Source organism: Catharus ustulatus, chromosome 28 (assembly GCF_009819885.2).
Source record: "Catharus ustulatus isolate bCatUst1 chromosome 28, bCatUst1.pri.v2, whole genome shotgun sequence".
Classification (NCBI taxonomy): domain Eukaryota; kingdom Metazoa; phylum Chordata; class Aves; order Passeriformes; family Turdidae; genus Catharus; species Catharus ustulatus.
This window is the reverse complement of record NC_046248.1, coordinates 5,696,865-5,711,562: the sequence shown is the minus strand read 5'-3', so window position 1 is coordinate 5,711,562 and position 14,698 is coordinate 5,696,865. Positions and strand designations below refer to the sequence as shown.

Sequence of the window (14,698 nt, the reverse complement as noted above, 5' to 3'; positions counted from 1 at the left end):
ACAGAGGGGAGCACTGGGATAGTGAGAGTGGGAATGGGGATGGGGGGAGCTGCTGAACCTACAAAACTCCTCAGCCCCCAAATTCCCCCAAAGCTGCAAGAGATGGATGGGAAACCCACTCTGGTTGGTGGTTGTTATCCCTAATAACAACCAGCACGCCTTGCCCAGCTCTAACACTGTCCACCTAAGGTACAAAAGGGATTCCAAGGATGTTTGTTGTAGCAGCTGAGGCCTCACTGCTCAGTCTTCCTTCTCAGGACGTCAGGGAGGATTCTTGGGGAATAAAACCAGGGCAGCACAAAGGCACGTTGTGGTTTCTAAGGTGCAAGAGTGCATCTGCTCCAACAGCTCCCAGCCCTCTGTTCAGCCAGTCTTGGCACTTTCATCTTCCAGAGACGCCGTGCTCACATTTCACAGGTGAGGAGATGAAGGAAAGTTCTTTGTTCACGGGGCAAGATCCTCTTGCTTTGCTTCACCGAAGGGAATTCACAGTTCATGTAAAGTCACCCTCTTTCCATGCAAGACTTTCAGGTTGGGCAGAGGAACCACACGGGCAGCGTGGGGCGTCTGTAATCCAGCTTTGTTCTAACACCCCAAATTACAAGCTTTCTCCAGCTGCTTTGGAAGCACCTGAGAGGAAAGATTGTAAGAAAAGCAAACATCCATTACTCAGGGTTATTGTCAAAAACCAAAATAATAGAGGCAGCTGCTGACCTCAGAAACTGTGGGTAAAATTTATGCTGACACATTTAAGCAAAGACAGTGAGTATGGAAACAGTGCCAGTCTTCCTGCTGCAATTTTAAAACAATAAAGGTTAAAGTAATCAGAAAGTAGATTCAAAACTGACAAAAGGGAAGTAATTCATTCCTCTTCATCTACAAAGCAGGAATGCCATGGAAAGCAGCAACAATGGCTGTCCTGCAAATGCTCCTCAGCAGCAGGGTGGAGAAATCTGTTGTACAGTTAAGAGGCTGTGATTGTTCAGCTGTCTCTGAAGGATCCTCAACAGCAAAGTGTGACCATGGCCTCAGTTCTGACTGTGAATAGCAGGGAAATACCCCAGGGAATCTCTCTTGCAGAGTCCACAGGAACACTGAGCCATTAATTAGAGAAGGTTTGGATGGGTACCTGCATTGTGCACACAGCAAAAACCTTTAATCTTCCAATGGAACGGGTTCCTTTTCTTCCCCCATCTTCAGGCTCTCCTTTTCTTTACTGTTATAAAAATGGGAGGGGAAAAAAAACAGAAAAAAAGCCCAAATCAGTGTCAGGCTTGGCAGCAGAACATCCTGAGTCACACACAGTGGGATTGTGAGCGTGCCACACGTGTGGTGACAGCTCAGGGGACAGGGTGGTCACCTGCCCTCCACCTCAGCAGCTGCATCCTTCTCTGCATGAGGAGCTGCTGAGAAGGGCAAGGGCCACATGAGGACTCCAGAGCCTGCCCATCCTGGGGCTCTGCTCTGCCTGCACACAGCCAATTATCGCTAATTGGGCTGGCAGTTTTGCATTGGAGATGCTCCGTGCAGGGTCCATCATTCAGAAAGGCTGTGCAGATAAACTCGTCCAGCTCCCCCAGGAGCCTGTCCCTCCCTCTGTGTCCTCACCCCTCGGTGTCTGCCACCTCCAGCCTCTTGGCTCGCGCCTTCCTGCGCCGCTGCCGGCAGATGATCACAGCTGTCACCACGATGATCATCAGCACCGAGGCAGACCCGATGGCCACGACCAGGAAATGAATTTCTGAGAAGTTCACTGCGTGGGGAGAGACAGAGCAATGAAGCAGAGGGACACACAGGAGGATCCTGTCTGTGAATAAAACCTTTCCTCAGGCTCCTCTTTTTCCCCTCGTGCTCTCTGCTTCCAACCCCTTTTCTCCCAGTTTCCCCAGGGGTGGGAGAAGGCTGCTCTGGTTAAATCCACAAGGCTGCCCTGGTTAAATCCACAAGGCTGCTCTGGTTAAATCCACAAGGCTGCTCTGGTTAAATCCACAAGGCTGCCCTGGTTAAATCCACAAGGCTGCTCTGGTTAAATCCACAAGGCTGCCCTGGTTAAATCCACAAGGCTGCCCTGGTTAAATGCAGCTCTGGGGCTCTCCTTGGCCTCTCACCTTTCTGCACAACCCGGAGCCGCACCTCCCCGATGGTGCCAAAGACATCTGGCCAGTTTGTCACCTGGCAGGTGAAGGTGCCGTTGTCACTGGGCTGCAGGTTCCAGAGCATGATGGAGACGTCGTTGCGCTCGATGTTCCCATCCCAGGTGACTCGGTCTTTAAACCTTCCCGAGGGGGGCTTGTAGGGCTCCTTCTGGTAGTAAAATACCTGCAAAAATCACAGGAACATCTCATGGCCCGGGCTGGAAGGGGCCTGGAAGATTCCTGAAGTATTGTCAGGTGCAGGATGTCACCTTGGCTATGATGTCAGAAGGTCCAGCTTTGTAAAGCCACAAATATTTCAACCCTGATCACCCAAGATTAAACACAAGAGCGCTTTTTAGGCAGAGTCTATAAACAGAACTCGGATTAATCACTACAGGTGACGAAAGCCCAGTTGTACTTGTGGGTTTGGGGTGTGTCTGTGCCCACTCACTGCTCCCCGGGTGTGGGGCAGGGGGGAGCCCAGACAGAGCACACGGATCTCACTCACCAGCTCATGAGAGCCCAGGTCCTCGGGCTGGAAGTTCCAGCTCACAGCCAGCTGCTGGCCCACGGGGCTGCTGCTGGAGAAGGAGCATCTCAGCCGCTGGTTGGTCCCGTTCACCGCCACCACCTCCTTGGCAGTGTGAACTTCCACTGCTGCCGCCAGCCACAGCGCTGCGGGCAAGCACAGGGGGAAAATCACCGTGTGCAGGGCTGCTGCTCATCAGCTCAGCTCCCTGAGCCTGGTCTGCGCTGCCAAGGGACAGCCTGAGTGCCTCAGGCACAGACTCCTTCCACACTGCACTAAACCCACCCAATAATTGCTATTTCCCGTGCTAGAACTGCCCTTCGTGCACTTTCCACTCAGCCTCATGCACAGCACGGTGGAACTGCTAAATCCAGAGCTGGTTTTAGAGGCTTTACAGCCCAGCTGGGCAGCTGCAGGTAAATTCAGTCAGGCTGAAGAATTCTAGAGGAAATCAAGGTAAATGTGGATTAGTTTTTCCAAGAGCATCCCCACAACCACCATGGCTGCTGCTTTATAAAAATAAGTGAGCATCACTCACTCGATGCTCCCCTGGAAGAGGGACAAGCAGCAGGAGGGAGAGCAAGGAAAAGAAAGGAGGAAAATGGAAAATAAGAAAAATGAATGGTTCACTGGTGAAGGAAATAGAAAATATCAATATCCTGTCACATTAGGAAGTTGACTCACCCCAGCGTGATTCAAGCCAAAAAAAAAAAAAAATCTTATCTAGAGTTGTAAATTGTAAACTTCATAATCTTCATAACTTCATAACTAAATACTTTCTTCCAAATAATTCCTTATCTCACAGGGAAAAACACGTGGGATGCCAAAACATTGAAGTCATTCACACGTGAAAAACCTCATTGGCAGAGATCACGTTGCTCATATACGGATTCGGTGCCAAATCTTTTAATTTTAAACTCATTGAAAAGAACTAAGCGAGAAATAAGAGTAGAATACTTTTTTAAGTAAAGAAAAAGCGTGCTGATGTGCTGATGCATTTGGGAAAGAAGGATTTGTTATTCTTAAAATCCAGGTGTTTTGATATAAACTGCTGAAAATTCAAGTGAGTTTCGTGTCAGTCTGGAAGCTTTGCTGTGTAAGTGAAGCCGGGGCGCCTGGACAATCCCTGATTGTTTAGGAACAAAGGTAGCAAAATAAAATTAAAAAAAAAAAAAAAAAAAAAAAAAGGCTGGGAGTAAAGTTCAGCTTCCTGGCAGGAGAGAAAAAGACGTTGAAACCCGAGCTGAGAGATCGGCGATCTTCGCTCGAATACGCCCAAACCTGTTGGGGAAGAAACTCAACCACTTGTGCCCCTTCCAGCGAGCCCTGCACGGAAAGAATCGCAGCAAGGACGGGGGAAAAGCCTCTGTCGTGGGGATAATTTCAGGTTCAGAGGAGGGAAGTGAGGCCAGCTTTCCTTACCTCGGAGCTGCGCCCCCAGGACGAGCGCAGCGCCCAGCCAGGTGCGGCCGCGCATCGGGGACACAAATCCGGGCTGCGAAGACAAATTCTCGGTCACCGGGTAAAAAATGAGTTTGTCGAGGTCTTCCCAGCCCAACGGGGCAGATTCCGTGCCCTCAGCTCGGCCTGCTCCTTGCCACGGTGTGCCCAGCCCAGCTCACTTCTGCGTAAATCAGCGAGATTCCCAAGGTAAGATTAATTTCTTCTCCCTCCCATTTCTCCTGCTCTTTTGTGTTGCAATCATTCCTCCTCCCAGCCGCCACCCGAAACCACTCCCCTCTTGTGGGAGGTAAGAGAACATTTGCCTGGAGGTGTTCATAGGTGGTTCGAAGGAATGAGGGCCTTTTGTTCGGAAAAAAACCCAAACAATCCTAAAGAGAGCGGCCCAAAATTGACAGTGCTGGCCCTCATCCCGAGGATGGAAACGTCCCACCAAAGAACCCTAAAATGATTTGATCGTTCCTTGGTTGCAGCCAAGGATTTGGAGCCTGGTGATTGGGAAGTCCTTGGAAAAATCAAGTGGAAGATGGGTCGGTGCTCCACAGGTGAGAAATTCCGTGGGACACAAAATATCCCGCAGGAGGAGAGTGGCGGGTCTGAGAGTGTGAAATCAGTCAGAGCCTGTGTGCTGGAAAATGAGGATGTTTGCATTCGAGGGCCATAAATCACCGTGGCTGTGTTGATGTCTGGCTCACGATCCTGTCTCGGGAAGCCACCCCAGGTCACCGGGATCTTTCGGTGGTGGCTGGGGCCGATTTCCTTCACAGGGTGCGAGGGGAGGGTGCCCGAACCTCTGGGTGTTTGGTGGGCTCCCTTCAGCGATTTGGGGATGGAAAACCAGCACTGAGGCCGTCAGCTCCCTGGATTGTCCCCAGAGCAGAGCAGGGAATCCTGCTGTGCTGGCACATCCCTGCCCTCCGCCCCGGGACATCACTCATCTCCATTTTCCTGGGAGTGATTTGGTCCCGTGTTAGCCCTTCATCACCTCCTCCCCCCACAGTTCCACTCGGTTACTATTCCAACACATCACCCCCTTTTGTCTCCTGGCCACCATGAATATTTATCACTCCGGGGCTTTGTTCGGGTCCGGTTTAAAGTTTAGCAGCCAATTTGCTGCCACTTCCTAATCCTGTTTCTGCCCAGGGTTGAGAACAGCCCTGTCCCCACCTTTGCCTGCAGACTTTTGCTAATCTTCAGCTTCTTCCAAAACACATGGATTCCATCTTTTAAGAGAAAACCAGAGTGTGTTCCTAGCGCAGCCAGTGACGTGAATTCTCTGGTGTTCCACTTGGAAACATGAATAAGGAAAAGAAGAGCCAAGGAGAGCACCCCATAAGGAAACGGGGCACAGCATCCCCTCTCTGTCCCTTCAGCATCCCACGGCAGCACAGCCCGGGGTGGCCCTGTCCCTGTCCCCCGGCTCTGTGGTTACCCAAATCCCGGCTCGGAGGTTCCGTGCCCGGGCCAGGAGCCCCCTCTAGCGGGGCCAGGACATTTCCACGGGAGAACCTCCCAAAAATGCGGCTGGGACATCTCCGGGAGGGCTCCGGAGAGGATGGGCAGGGAGCCCAGGCTCGGTTCTGTGCCCCTGGAGGGGCTCTGGGTGCTGAGATTTGGGTGCTGCTTCTGTTCCTTCATCCCAACCCGCCTGTGCCTGAACGGGACTGCAGGGGAGATGGAGAGGGGCCCTTCATCAGCAGCTGTGGGATAGAGACAGGGGGAATGGGCTCAAACTGCCAGAGAACAGGGCTGGATGGGATATTGGAAGGAATTGTTCCCTGGGAGGGTGAGGAGGCCCTGGCACAGAATGTCCAGAGCAGCTGTGGCTGCCCCTGGATCCCTGGAAGTGCTCAAGGCCAGGCTGGACAGGGCTTGGAGCAGCCTGGGATGGTGGAAGGTGTCCCTGCCATGGCAGGGGTGGGATGGGATAGGATTGGATTTTGGGATGAGATTTTGGGATGGGATGGGATGGAATTTTGGGATGAGATGGATGGATGGATGGATGGATGGATGGATGGATGGATGGATGGATGGATGATGGATGGATGGATGGATGGATGGATGGATGGATGGATGGATGGATGGATGGATGGATGGCATGGGATGTGTTTTATGGTCCCTTCCCACCCAAACCATCCTGTGATTCCACATGAAGCCATTTGTGGCTGTTGGAACTTCTCAAGCTCTCACTTTGAGAAGCTGTTGGGAAGGCCCTGATGGCAAATCTGATTCTGGCTGGTTTGTCTCTCCTGCTGCTCCCAGGGCAGCTCCAGAGCTGTCCCCAGCCCTGCAGAGCTGGAGCAGAGCAGAGCAGCCACCCCTCGCTGGCAGTGACGTCCCTGAAGCCTTTTGAGCCTCCGCACTTCCTGACCTGGGCTCATTTCACGTGTCTGGGTCTGCCTTGGCTGCTCTGGAAAGAGTGAGTGTCCCAGCCCTGCTTGGCTCGGCTGCAGTTCTGGGAAAAACAATCCCAGGCCTCTTTCTAGAAAAGCCACCGTGTTTTTTCCTGCCACAGCCATGCCAGTCTGATGTGGTGGAGAGGAGCAGCAGGAGGAGGAACCCGAGGATGAGGCTGGAGCAGTCCCTGCCCCTCCTGGGGCTCCTGCTGTGTGCAGGTGAGTCCCCAAACCTCGGGCAGCAGCGTGGGAGCTCGGTGCAGTGTGAGCTGTGAGGTTCCATGCTCTTAATTTTGGTTTTATCCTTCATTCGTGCACTTTTGGTGATGCTGGGTGAATAACTTGAGGTGTGGTGGGGTGTCAGGGGTGTGGTGGCAGCTCCCACCCGAGCAGTGAATGCCCGATGGTTTAGGATGGTTTAGGATGTGCAGAGCATCTGCAAAGGCTCTAAAGGAGCCAGTAATGAGGAGAGGGAAGTGTGCAAGGCAATCCATTAGGAGTTGTTAATACAACAATAACTACTCTGCCAAAGTGCTGCAAATACCAATCTTTGGGAAGATAGAAAACGTGGTTTATCAGTGGCCTATCATTTTTTTTTTCAGATTTAAATGTATCTATGTAAAATAAAAAAAAAAATCAGGTCACCTTCTCTCCAGCCAAGTCCACTCTCTGTGGAGTTCAAATCTGCAATCACTTATTTACGTTACTTTTTGCAGAAAAGACAAATGTCTTTAAAGGAAATCACAAATCTGATTCACTCCTAAAAATTCTTGCTTTAACGTTCCAGCTCCAGAGCCTCTCATGGAGCAAATTGTTTCCTACAAAGCAGAAAAAACACACAGATAAACTGTTTTAGAGCGTTAAATAAACGCCAGTTGGTTAAATCAACTTGCAGAGGACAGAGGTTCTTACCAGGACTTTCCAGCAGTGTTTGCTCCATGATGCTAAAGCAGAATTTTGGGGTTTGCATCTTGCAATAACAAACCTTTTTCTGAGCTGGGCTGGAAAATGATTCAAGTTTCCATTCTGCGTTAGGCTGGGTTAGAAATGGCTCCGAGTTCAGAACAACATCCTGTCCCAGCAGCAGAACGTTTCTGATGCCTGCAGCACGAATGTGGGGCATAAACATCTCTGTCAGGCAGCTGAGCTCAGAAAGGATGTCCTGGGAGCAGGAAAGGTGTGTGATGTCTGAAGCTCAATTAATTAACATTTCTTATTAATTTTTTTTGCAGTTGGCATCCCAGCTCAGGAGGGTAAGTGTATTTTACCACCATCCTTAATTATTTATCATGCTGAAAACCCCAAATATGCCTCAAAAGTGAGGAGTAAGAGTCAAATACAAAGATTTGAATTTTGGATAGAAAAATTCACTGTTCATTAATTGACATGGATCTTAATTATTGGAGAAATTGGTCCCTAATTATTACCAGTGTTGGGCATTTCCAACAGCACCGAGCAGAGAGGCAATGGTGAGATGAATTTTTAACACTCCTTGTTTTCTGTTTTGCAGATGAAGAACGGGAGGGTAAGTGAATTCTAATATTAAAATTTCTTTATTATTTAGTGGGATGTAAAGACTGTAGCTGAGTAAAAAACTGGGCAGAAATAATTGAGTTTTGCCCTCGGTTTCCTTTCCCAAGGGGAGTTCCTGGTGGAGATTTCGGGCACCACGGTGACAATCACGTGTCCCTTTGAGGACGAGGGGATCCGATGGGAGCTGTCTGGGAAAGCAGATGACACCAGCGAGAGGAAACTCGTTATAAAGGACCACGACAGCACTCCTGCCAACCTGAGCTGCAGCAGTGGCAGCAAGAAACGCCAGCTGTACCTGAACGCCAGAGGTGAGCGCAGCCCCTGCCCTGCCAGGTTTGGGAGCTCAGCCTCGCTTTCCTGTGCTCCCTGTTTGCCCCACGTTATCACAGTCCATGCAGATTGTTTCTTATTCTGAACCATGCACAGAGATGGGACTTGTGGTCGCTTAGAAAGCATGGGTTGTTTTCCTTATTTTCTACAGAAAATGTGAGGTTTTGTTACAGGTATTGAGAGCATGAGCAGGAGTCACACAACTTATAGTTACAAGATTTTCTAAGGCCTTATTAACCAATAAAACACTACCAACAAGGATATTTATGTTTTTAATCCAATACCAAGAAATTTTGTTTAATTACAGTGTGACCTTTCTCAGCCAGTCCTGTTCAGACACACAAACCTCTTCTGTCACCTTTGCAACTATTTTATTCTTTCTATATCATAAACTTTATAGCTAAGCTTTTTTCTACTTAACACATCTCTGCTTCAAACTTCAAATTTACATTCTTATTTCCAGTACCTGAGCTTGGAAACTTTTCCCAAGGCCTCAGTCCAAATCCTGTGTTCTTTTCCAGGCTTTGATTTACAGTTTCGAGAATTCCTTGCATTCTGAACTCCTACACTGGCATGGCTGGATGTGGCGCTGCCCAGGGTGTTCCCACTCTGTGTGGGCAGTGACAGAGCCCTGGAGCTGATTTTTGGGATCTCCCCTTCCCTCCCAGCTTGCCCTTTTCCCACAGCCCTGTGCCAGCCCTGAGGTGAGCTGGGCTCTGAGCCTCTCCCCCGCTCATCCCCGCAGTGTGCGCCAACTGCGAGGAGCTGGACGCGCTGACGGTGGCAGGGATCATCTGTGCAGACCTCCTCATCACCCTGGGCGTGCTGATCCTGGTCTACTACTGCAGCAAAAACAGGAAGGGACGAGCCAGCGCCGCTGGGGACCGGCGGCCACGAGGTCAGAGCCATTCCTGCTCCCCGTGGGATGCTCTGAGCACCCAGGGAAACCCTCATCCCCACGGTGTGGGGCATCCTGTGCTGCCCACGGGCTGCCAGGCACTGCTCCTGCTCCCCTCGTGTGTTTTCCTGCTCCCATCGTGTGCTCTCTTGCTCCCATTGTGTGCTCTCCTGCTCCCCCCGTGTGCTCTCCTGCTCCCCTTGTGTGTTTTCCTGCTCCCCTCGTGTGTTTTCCTGCTCCCATCGTGTGTTTTCCTGCTCCCCTCGTGTGTTTTCCTGCTCCCCTCGTGTGTTTTCCTGCTCCCCTTGTGTGTTTTCCTGCTCCCCATGGGATGCTCTGAGCACCCAGTGAAACCCTCATCCCCACGGTGTGGGGCATCCTGTGCTGCCCACGGGCTGCCAGGCACTGCTCCTGTTCCCCCTGTGTGCTCTCCTGCTCCCCTTTTGTGCTCTCCATGCTCCCCTTGTGTGTTTTCCTGCTCCCATCGTGTGTTTTCCTGCTCCCCCCGTGTGTTTTCCTGCTCCCCCTGTGTGCTCTCCTGCTCCCCCTGTGTGCTCTCCTGCTCCCCTTGTGTGCTCTCCTTCTCCCCTCGTGTGTTTTCCTGCTCCCCTCGTGTGTTTTCCTGCTCCCCTCGTGTGTTTTCCTGCTCCCCTCGTGTGTTTTCCTGCTCCCCTCGTGTGTTTTCCTGCTCCCCCCGTGTGTTTTCCTGCTCCCCTCGTGTGTTTTCCTGCTCCCCCTGTGTGTTTTCCTGCTCCCCTCGTGTGTTTTCCTGCTCCCCCCGTGTGCTCTCCAGGCTGCCTTTGTGCAGGGACAGGGGTGCCAAAGCTTCCTGCACATTCCATTTCCCAGCTCCTGGCAGCAGTTCCTTCTCCAAGAGCTCAGGATAAACCCATGGGGGTTGCTCCATGGTGTGCCTGGCCCTGGGGTCAGCCTGGGGTCCCTCGTGGCAGGGATCCCCAGGGATTCACCCTGTGTGTGCCTCTGTTCCAGGTCACAAGGCGCAGCGTCCTCCGCCCGTGCCAAACCCGGACTATGAGGTGAGGATTGTCCCTGAGCTCCCCATCCCTGCAGGCTGGGGGGGACAGCAGGGCTGGGGCTGGGGCTCACAGCCAGCTCATTCAGCCTTGAAGAAGCCCCAAGTTTTGGGAAAGGTGGTGAGGGTGCAGCCCCCATTCCTGGTGCTGCTGGGGGCTTGTCTGGGGGCAGAACTGCAGCTCCTGTGCTCTGCCCCTGCTCTGCTGTGCTTTTCTCCGTGTAAAAGGCTCAGGTGAGCCTGTGTGGGCTCAGGGGAGGGTTCCTGACCTCAGATCTCTGCTGTTCCCACAGCCCATCCGCAAAGGCCAGCGGGAGGTGTACGCAGGCCTGGAACACAGGGGCTTCTGAAACTCCTGGGGATGACAGGCTGGAAGCAGCAGCACTGGGGCTAAACGCTTCTGCACAGCTTGTTCCCAGCTCTGCTGAGGCTCTGGCATTTTGGGACAAGCCACAGGACGGGGATGCACCGTCCCACCCTGGGGTGTGCTTGGGTTTGCCATCAGGGAGCAGAAATGGGCACATTGGCAAGAGATTCCCTTCTCATTAAAGGACTGCAGCCTCACCGGTGCTTCTTGGTCTCTTTTTCCCTTCTCTCTGCTCCTGTTGCTTTCCCCTCCAGTTTAATTTCTGCCCCCATGGTTTCTGGGGGTTCCCTGGGTTGAGAGCAGATCCTTCTTAGGGGATTTTGTCTCTGCCCCCCCAAAAAACATCCCAGCAGCAATGCAGAGGTGCAAGAGGGCTGTGGCTGTTTTGATGCTGTTTCAGGTTGGAGCCTCCCCCGTTCCTGCCCCAGAGCAGAGGCAGCAGCAGCAGAGCAGGGCTGGGGAGGTTCAGCAGCAGCAGCAGAGCAGGGCTGGGGAGGTTCAGCAGCAGGGCAGGGCTGGGGAGGTTCAGCAGCAGCAGAGCAGGGCTGGGGAGGTTCAGCAGCAGCAGAGCAGGGCTGGGGAGGTTCAGCAGCAGCAGAGCAGGGCTGGGGAGGTTCAGCAGCAGCAGAGCAGGGCTGGGGAGGTTCAGCAGCAGCAGCAGAGCAGGGCTGGGGAGGTTCAGCAGCAGCAGGGGAGGACGCAGCAGCTCCAGGATGCGGTTTAGAGGCACAGCTGGGCTCATTTACCACAACAGCCCCTACACCCCAGCAGGGAGATGGTGAGATACACACAGCACCAGCCCCCAGCAGCTCCAAAACCACGCAGGGCCATGTTCTCACCTCCTGTGAGTCAGTGCTGCTGCAGGCACTGCTCAGCTCCACAGCAGGGTGGGAGAAACTTGGAGTGCTCTGGGTGTACAGGGCCTGAATTTTGCTTCAAAAAACACCCTAAATTCTGCTACACCCCCGTGCTTCTACCACCATTTTTGGGGTACATCAATGTACAGGTTTGCCCCAGCCAGTGGCATCCCACACATTCCTTGTCCCAGCAGGATCAGCACAGATCCTGCTCTGCCTCTGTGCCTCCCTGCACCAGGGGAATATTTCTGTTTCCTTCCAAGGGTGAGGTGATGCCTGTCTGGTGTCTGTGCCCTGTTTTGGGGACTCAGACCACACGAGCTGTTTCTGCTTGGGGCTGGGGAGTGGATACCTGGCTTTGCCAGAGATCAAATCCCATCCCATGTGCACCTTTTGAGACACCAGATCCAGGACCTGGACACAACAGAGGAGCAGGCAGGCTGTGGGACAGGCTCATCTTTATTGGCAGCAATACAGAAGGGCAAGAGGTCATGGAATGAGCACAGGGCTACGAGCAGCCCGTGCTGGAGGGACCTCCAATCAAAACCTGATGATGAAGGCAGTGCCAGAGTCTTCCCACTTCACTTGCGGGCACGGGTGGGGGCCAGCCGGCTGTACTGCCCATCCTCCCGCTCTCCCAGGGGCTGGGAGGGGGAAAAAAGGGAGAGGTGAGCCAAAACTGTACCTGCCCAGCCCTGGGAGGGCGAGCTGGGTCAGCCTTTGGCAAGGTTCTCTTCACACAGGGGTGGTGAAGGTGTCCCCCCATACACAGGGATGTTGAAGGAGCCCAAAAACACACACACAGGGGAGTTGAAGGTGTCCACACACACAGGGGTGTTGAAAGAGCCCCAAAACACACACAGGGGTGTTGAAAGAGCCCCAAAACACACACAGGGGTGTTGAAAGAGCCCCAAAACACACACAGGGGTGCTGAAGGTGTCCACACACACAAACAGGGGTGCTGAAGGTGTCCACACACACAAACAGGGGTGGTGAAGGTGTCCCCACACACACAGGGGTGTTGAAAGTGCTCACACACACAGGGGTGTTGAAAGTGCTCACACACACACAGGGGTGGCCCCACACTCACCTGGTAGAGCTCATTGGCGAGCAGGTTCTGCCTGTCAGAAGCTGAAGGAAGAAAGGTTAAAGGATCAGGGGAACCACGGGCAATGTGGGAACATTCACAGACAAACCCAGGAGCTGGCTGCAGCCCCTGAGTGCCACACACAGCCCCCAGAGGTGCCAGGCACAGCCCTCGGGGTTCTCCTGTCCCTCACCTCGTGACGTGTGGCCCCTGTCGTGGCCACTGATGCAGTAGACGGCCACAGCCAGGAACAGCGTGGCCAGCACGTCGGCGATGACGATGCCCGAGATGGTGGGAGCGTCCACCTCGATGCAGTTCTGGCACACTGCAAGCACAAAAGGACACGGACACTGAGGGCAGGGCACATCCAGAGAGCTCTGCCAGGCCAGCAGAGAGCAGCTGGCTCTGCTGTGTGACCCAGGGCATGTGTCCCCCACACCCAGTGCAGGGTTGGAGCAGCTCTGAATAAAGCTGAGAGCTCTCACAGCAAACCGGTGGAGACACTCCCAGACAAGGGGAAATTCCCTCAAGACTGGGCTTGGGTGAAAACTCCCAGCAGTTCTGGCTGTGGAAAAGCAGGTGTGCATCACTTACTGCGATAGTGCACCTGGAGGATGTTCTTCTTTTTTCCAGTTTCACACATGTAGAGCCCCCTGGGGTCGTCATAAACCGAGCTCAGGTCGAGCTGTGCTTCGTGCCCAACGCTGCTCCCATCCTTCCACCATGTGATGTTTGCGCTGCCTTGCTCTCGCACGCATTCCAGGAACACCTTCCCACTGAACTCCTTCACATATATCTGCCCTGGGAGAGGAGAAGGGAGCAGAGGATTTCACCTGAGTCACGGACAGCAGTGCAGAGCTCGGAGCTCCTTCCTGGGGATGAAGCATCACATCGGGCTGTCCCAAAAACCCTGGGCAAAGCAGCCTGCCCCATCCTTGTTGCACTGATTCCTTTTTCCCCATCCCCATCCAAACCTTTCCCTGGTGGAAAACCTCACCGAGCCTCGGGGCTCCTTCCCACACCCTCCCAGCACATCCAGGCATCACGCCGAGTGTCCGGCCACTGACCCCACTGGGGTGGACTCACCTCGGACCCCCCAGCTGGCCATGGCCAGGCTGGCCAGCAGTGCCCAGGCGCTCAGCAGCTGTCCCCTCGCCATGGCCCGGCGGTGCTGGCTCTGTCCCCGCTGTGTCGCGGGACGTGGGCAGGCAGAGCCGCTCACCGCCAGGCACCGCCCGCCCGGGGCTGCGGCAGCGCCGGATGCCGGGGGCTGGTCCTGCCTCCCCCGGCAGCCGGGGATGGCTGACATGCCCTGTGGGGAGGTGACATGCCCTGTGGGGACGTGGGGGAAGGAACTTCGGCTCCTGCAGCAGCCAGGGACTCTGCAGCCACGGGCTTCCAGTAGCCACGGACCCCCAGGAGGCAAGGACCACTGAGAACAGACACAGAACCCAGCAGCATCCACAGGTCATTCAGCATCCATGGAGCCTCCCAGCATCCATGGAGCCTCCCAGCATCCATGGAGCCTCCCAGCATCCATAGGACCCTGCAGAAGCCACTGAGCTCCCCCCAGCATCCATAGAATCTCCCAGCATCCACGGAACCGTGCAGAAGCCACTGAGCCCCTCCAGCATCCATAGAGCCTCCCAGCATCCACGGGACCCTGCAGGAGCCACTGAGCCCCCCCAGCATCCATAGAGCCCCCCCAGCATCCATGGGACCCTGCAGAAGCCACTGAGCCCCCCAGCATCTCCCTGTCCCCCTGTAGCCATGGACCACTGACATCTGCAGGTGCCCCCCCAGCCATGAAACACCGCAGAGCTGGGGATCCCCCAAAATTTCCACGTCCACCTGTAGTCACTGTCCCTCCATGGCCACGGATCCCGTCATCCACTGATATCCCCTGCTGGCCACAGACCTCCAGCACCCACAGGTCACACCAACACAGAGCCCCTGGCATCTCCGTGTCCCCAAATCCGCGGGGTTCCCATCTCCGTGTCCCCAAATCCGCAGGGTTCCCATCTCCGTGTCCCCAAACTCGCTGTCCCCGATCCCCCGGCATATCCGTGTCC

General features: G+C 54.0%; 3 protein-coding genes across 3 annotated transcripts; 1 reads left to right on the top strand and 2 right to left on the bottom strand.

Annotated features, from left to right (window-relative positions):
* Positions 1-1,130: 1,130 nt before the first annotated feature.
* On the bottom strand, positions 1,131-4,141 carry MPZL2 (myelin protein zero like 2). Its single transcript, XM_033081590.1, has 5 exons — positions 4,087-4,141; positions 2,644-2,810; positions 2,109-2,319; positions 1,609-1,753; positions 1,131-1,216 (listed from the first exon to the last, which is right to left on the bottom strand). Exons 1-5 carry the CDS (start codon positions 4,139-4,141, stop codon positions 1,156-1,158), a joined length of 639 nt encoding a protein of 212 aa, XP_032937481.1. The 3' UTR covers positions 1,131-1,155.
* Positions 4,142-6,519: 2,378 nt separating this feature from the next.
* On the top strand, positions 6,520-10,839 carry CD3E (CD3e molecule). The gene is made up of 8 exons (XM_033081591.1): positions 6,520-6,544; positions 6,641-6,740; positions 7,754-7,774; positions 8,032-8,046; positions 8,162-8,362; positions 9,130-9,282; positions 10,273-10,319; positions 10,609-10,839. The coding sequence occupies exons 2-8, from the start codon at positions 6,692-6,694 to the stop codon at positions 10,663-10,665; spliced, it is 543 nt and encodes a 180-aa protein (XP_032937482.1). The 5' UTR covers positions 6,520-6,544; positions 6,641-6,691; the 3' UTR covers positions 10,666-10,839.
* Positions 10,840-11,996: 1,157 nt separating this feature from the next.
* On the bottom strand, positions 11,997-14,121 carry LOC117008056 (T-cell surface glycoprotein CD3 delta chain-like). Its single transcript, XM_033081588.1, has 5 exons — positions 13,713-14,121; positions 13,221-13,427; positions 12,820-12,951; positions 12,630-12,670; positions 11,997-12,183 (listed from the first exon to the last, which is right to left on the bottom strand). Exons 1-5 carry the CDS (start codon positions 13,933-13,935, stop codon positions 12,121-12,123), a joined length of 666 nt encoding a protein of 221 aa, XP_032937479.1. The 5' UTR covers positions 13,936-14,121; the 3' UTR covers positions 11,997-12,120.
* Positions 14,122-14,698: the final 577 nt, after the last annotated feature.

Bases quoted from the DNA above. Each gene is read 5' to 3' on its own strand.
- MPZL2 (XM_033081590.1), bottom strand. From the start codon at position 4,141: ATGCGCGGCCGCACCTGGCTGGGCGCTGCGCTCGTCCTGGGGGCGCAG. The intron at 1,754-2,108 runs GTGAGAGGCCAA...CTCCCCACGCAG, and splicing joins GCTCCGGGTTGTGCAGAAAG to TGAACTTCTCAGAAATTCAT. The intron at 1,217-1,608 runs GTGAGGACACAG...TTTTTATAACAG, and splicing joins GAGGTGGCAGACACCGAGGG to TAAAGAAAAGGAGAGCCTGA.
- CD3E (XM_033081591.1), top strand. From the start codon at position 6,692: ATGAGGCTGGAGCAGTCCCTGCCCCTCCTGGGGCTCCTGCTGTGTGCA. The intron at 6,741-7,753 runs GTGAGTCCCCAA...TTTTTTTTGCAG, and splicing joins GGGGCTCCTGCTGTGTGCAG to TTGGCATCCCAGCTCAGGAG. The intron at 9,283-10,272 runs GTCAGAGCCATT...CCTCTGTTCCAG, and splicing joins TGGGGACCGGCGGCCACGAG to GTCACAAGGCGCAGCGTCCT.
- LOC117008056 (XM_033081588.1), bottom strand. From the start codon at position 13,935: ATGTCAGCCATCCCCGGCTGCCGGGGGAGGCAGGACCAGCCCCCGGCA. The intron at 12,671-12,819 runs GTGAGGGACAGG...TTCTTCCTTCAG, and splicing joins CAGGGGCCACACGTCACGAG to CTTCTGACAGGCAGAACCTG. The intron at 12,184-12,629 runs GTGAGTGTGGGG...TCCCCCTCCCAG, and splicing joins TCGCCAATGAGCTCTACCAG to CCCCTGGGAGAGCGGGAGGA.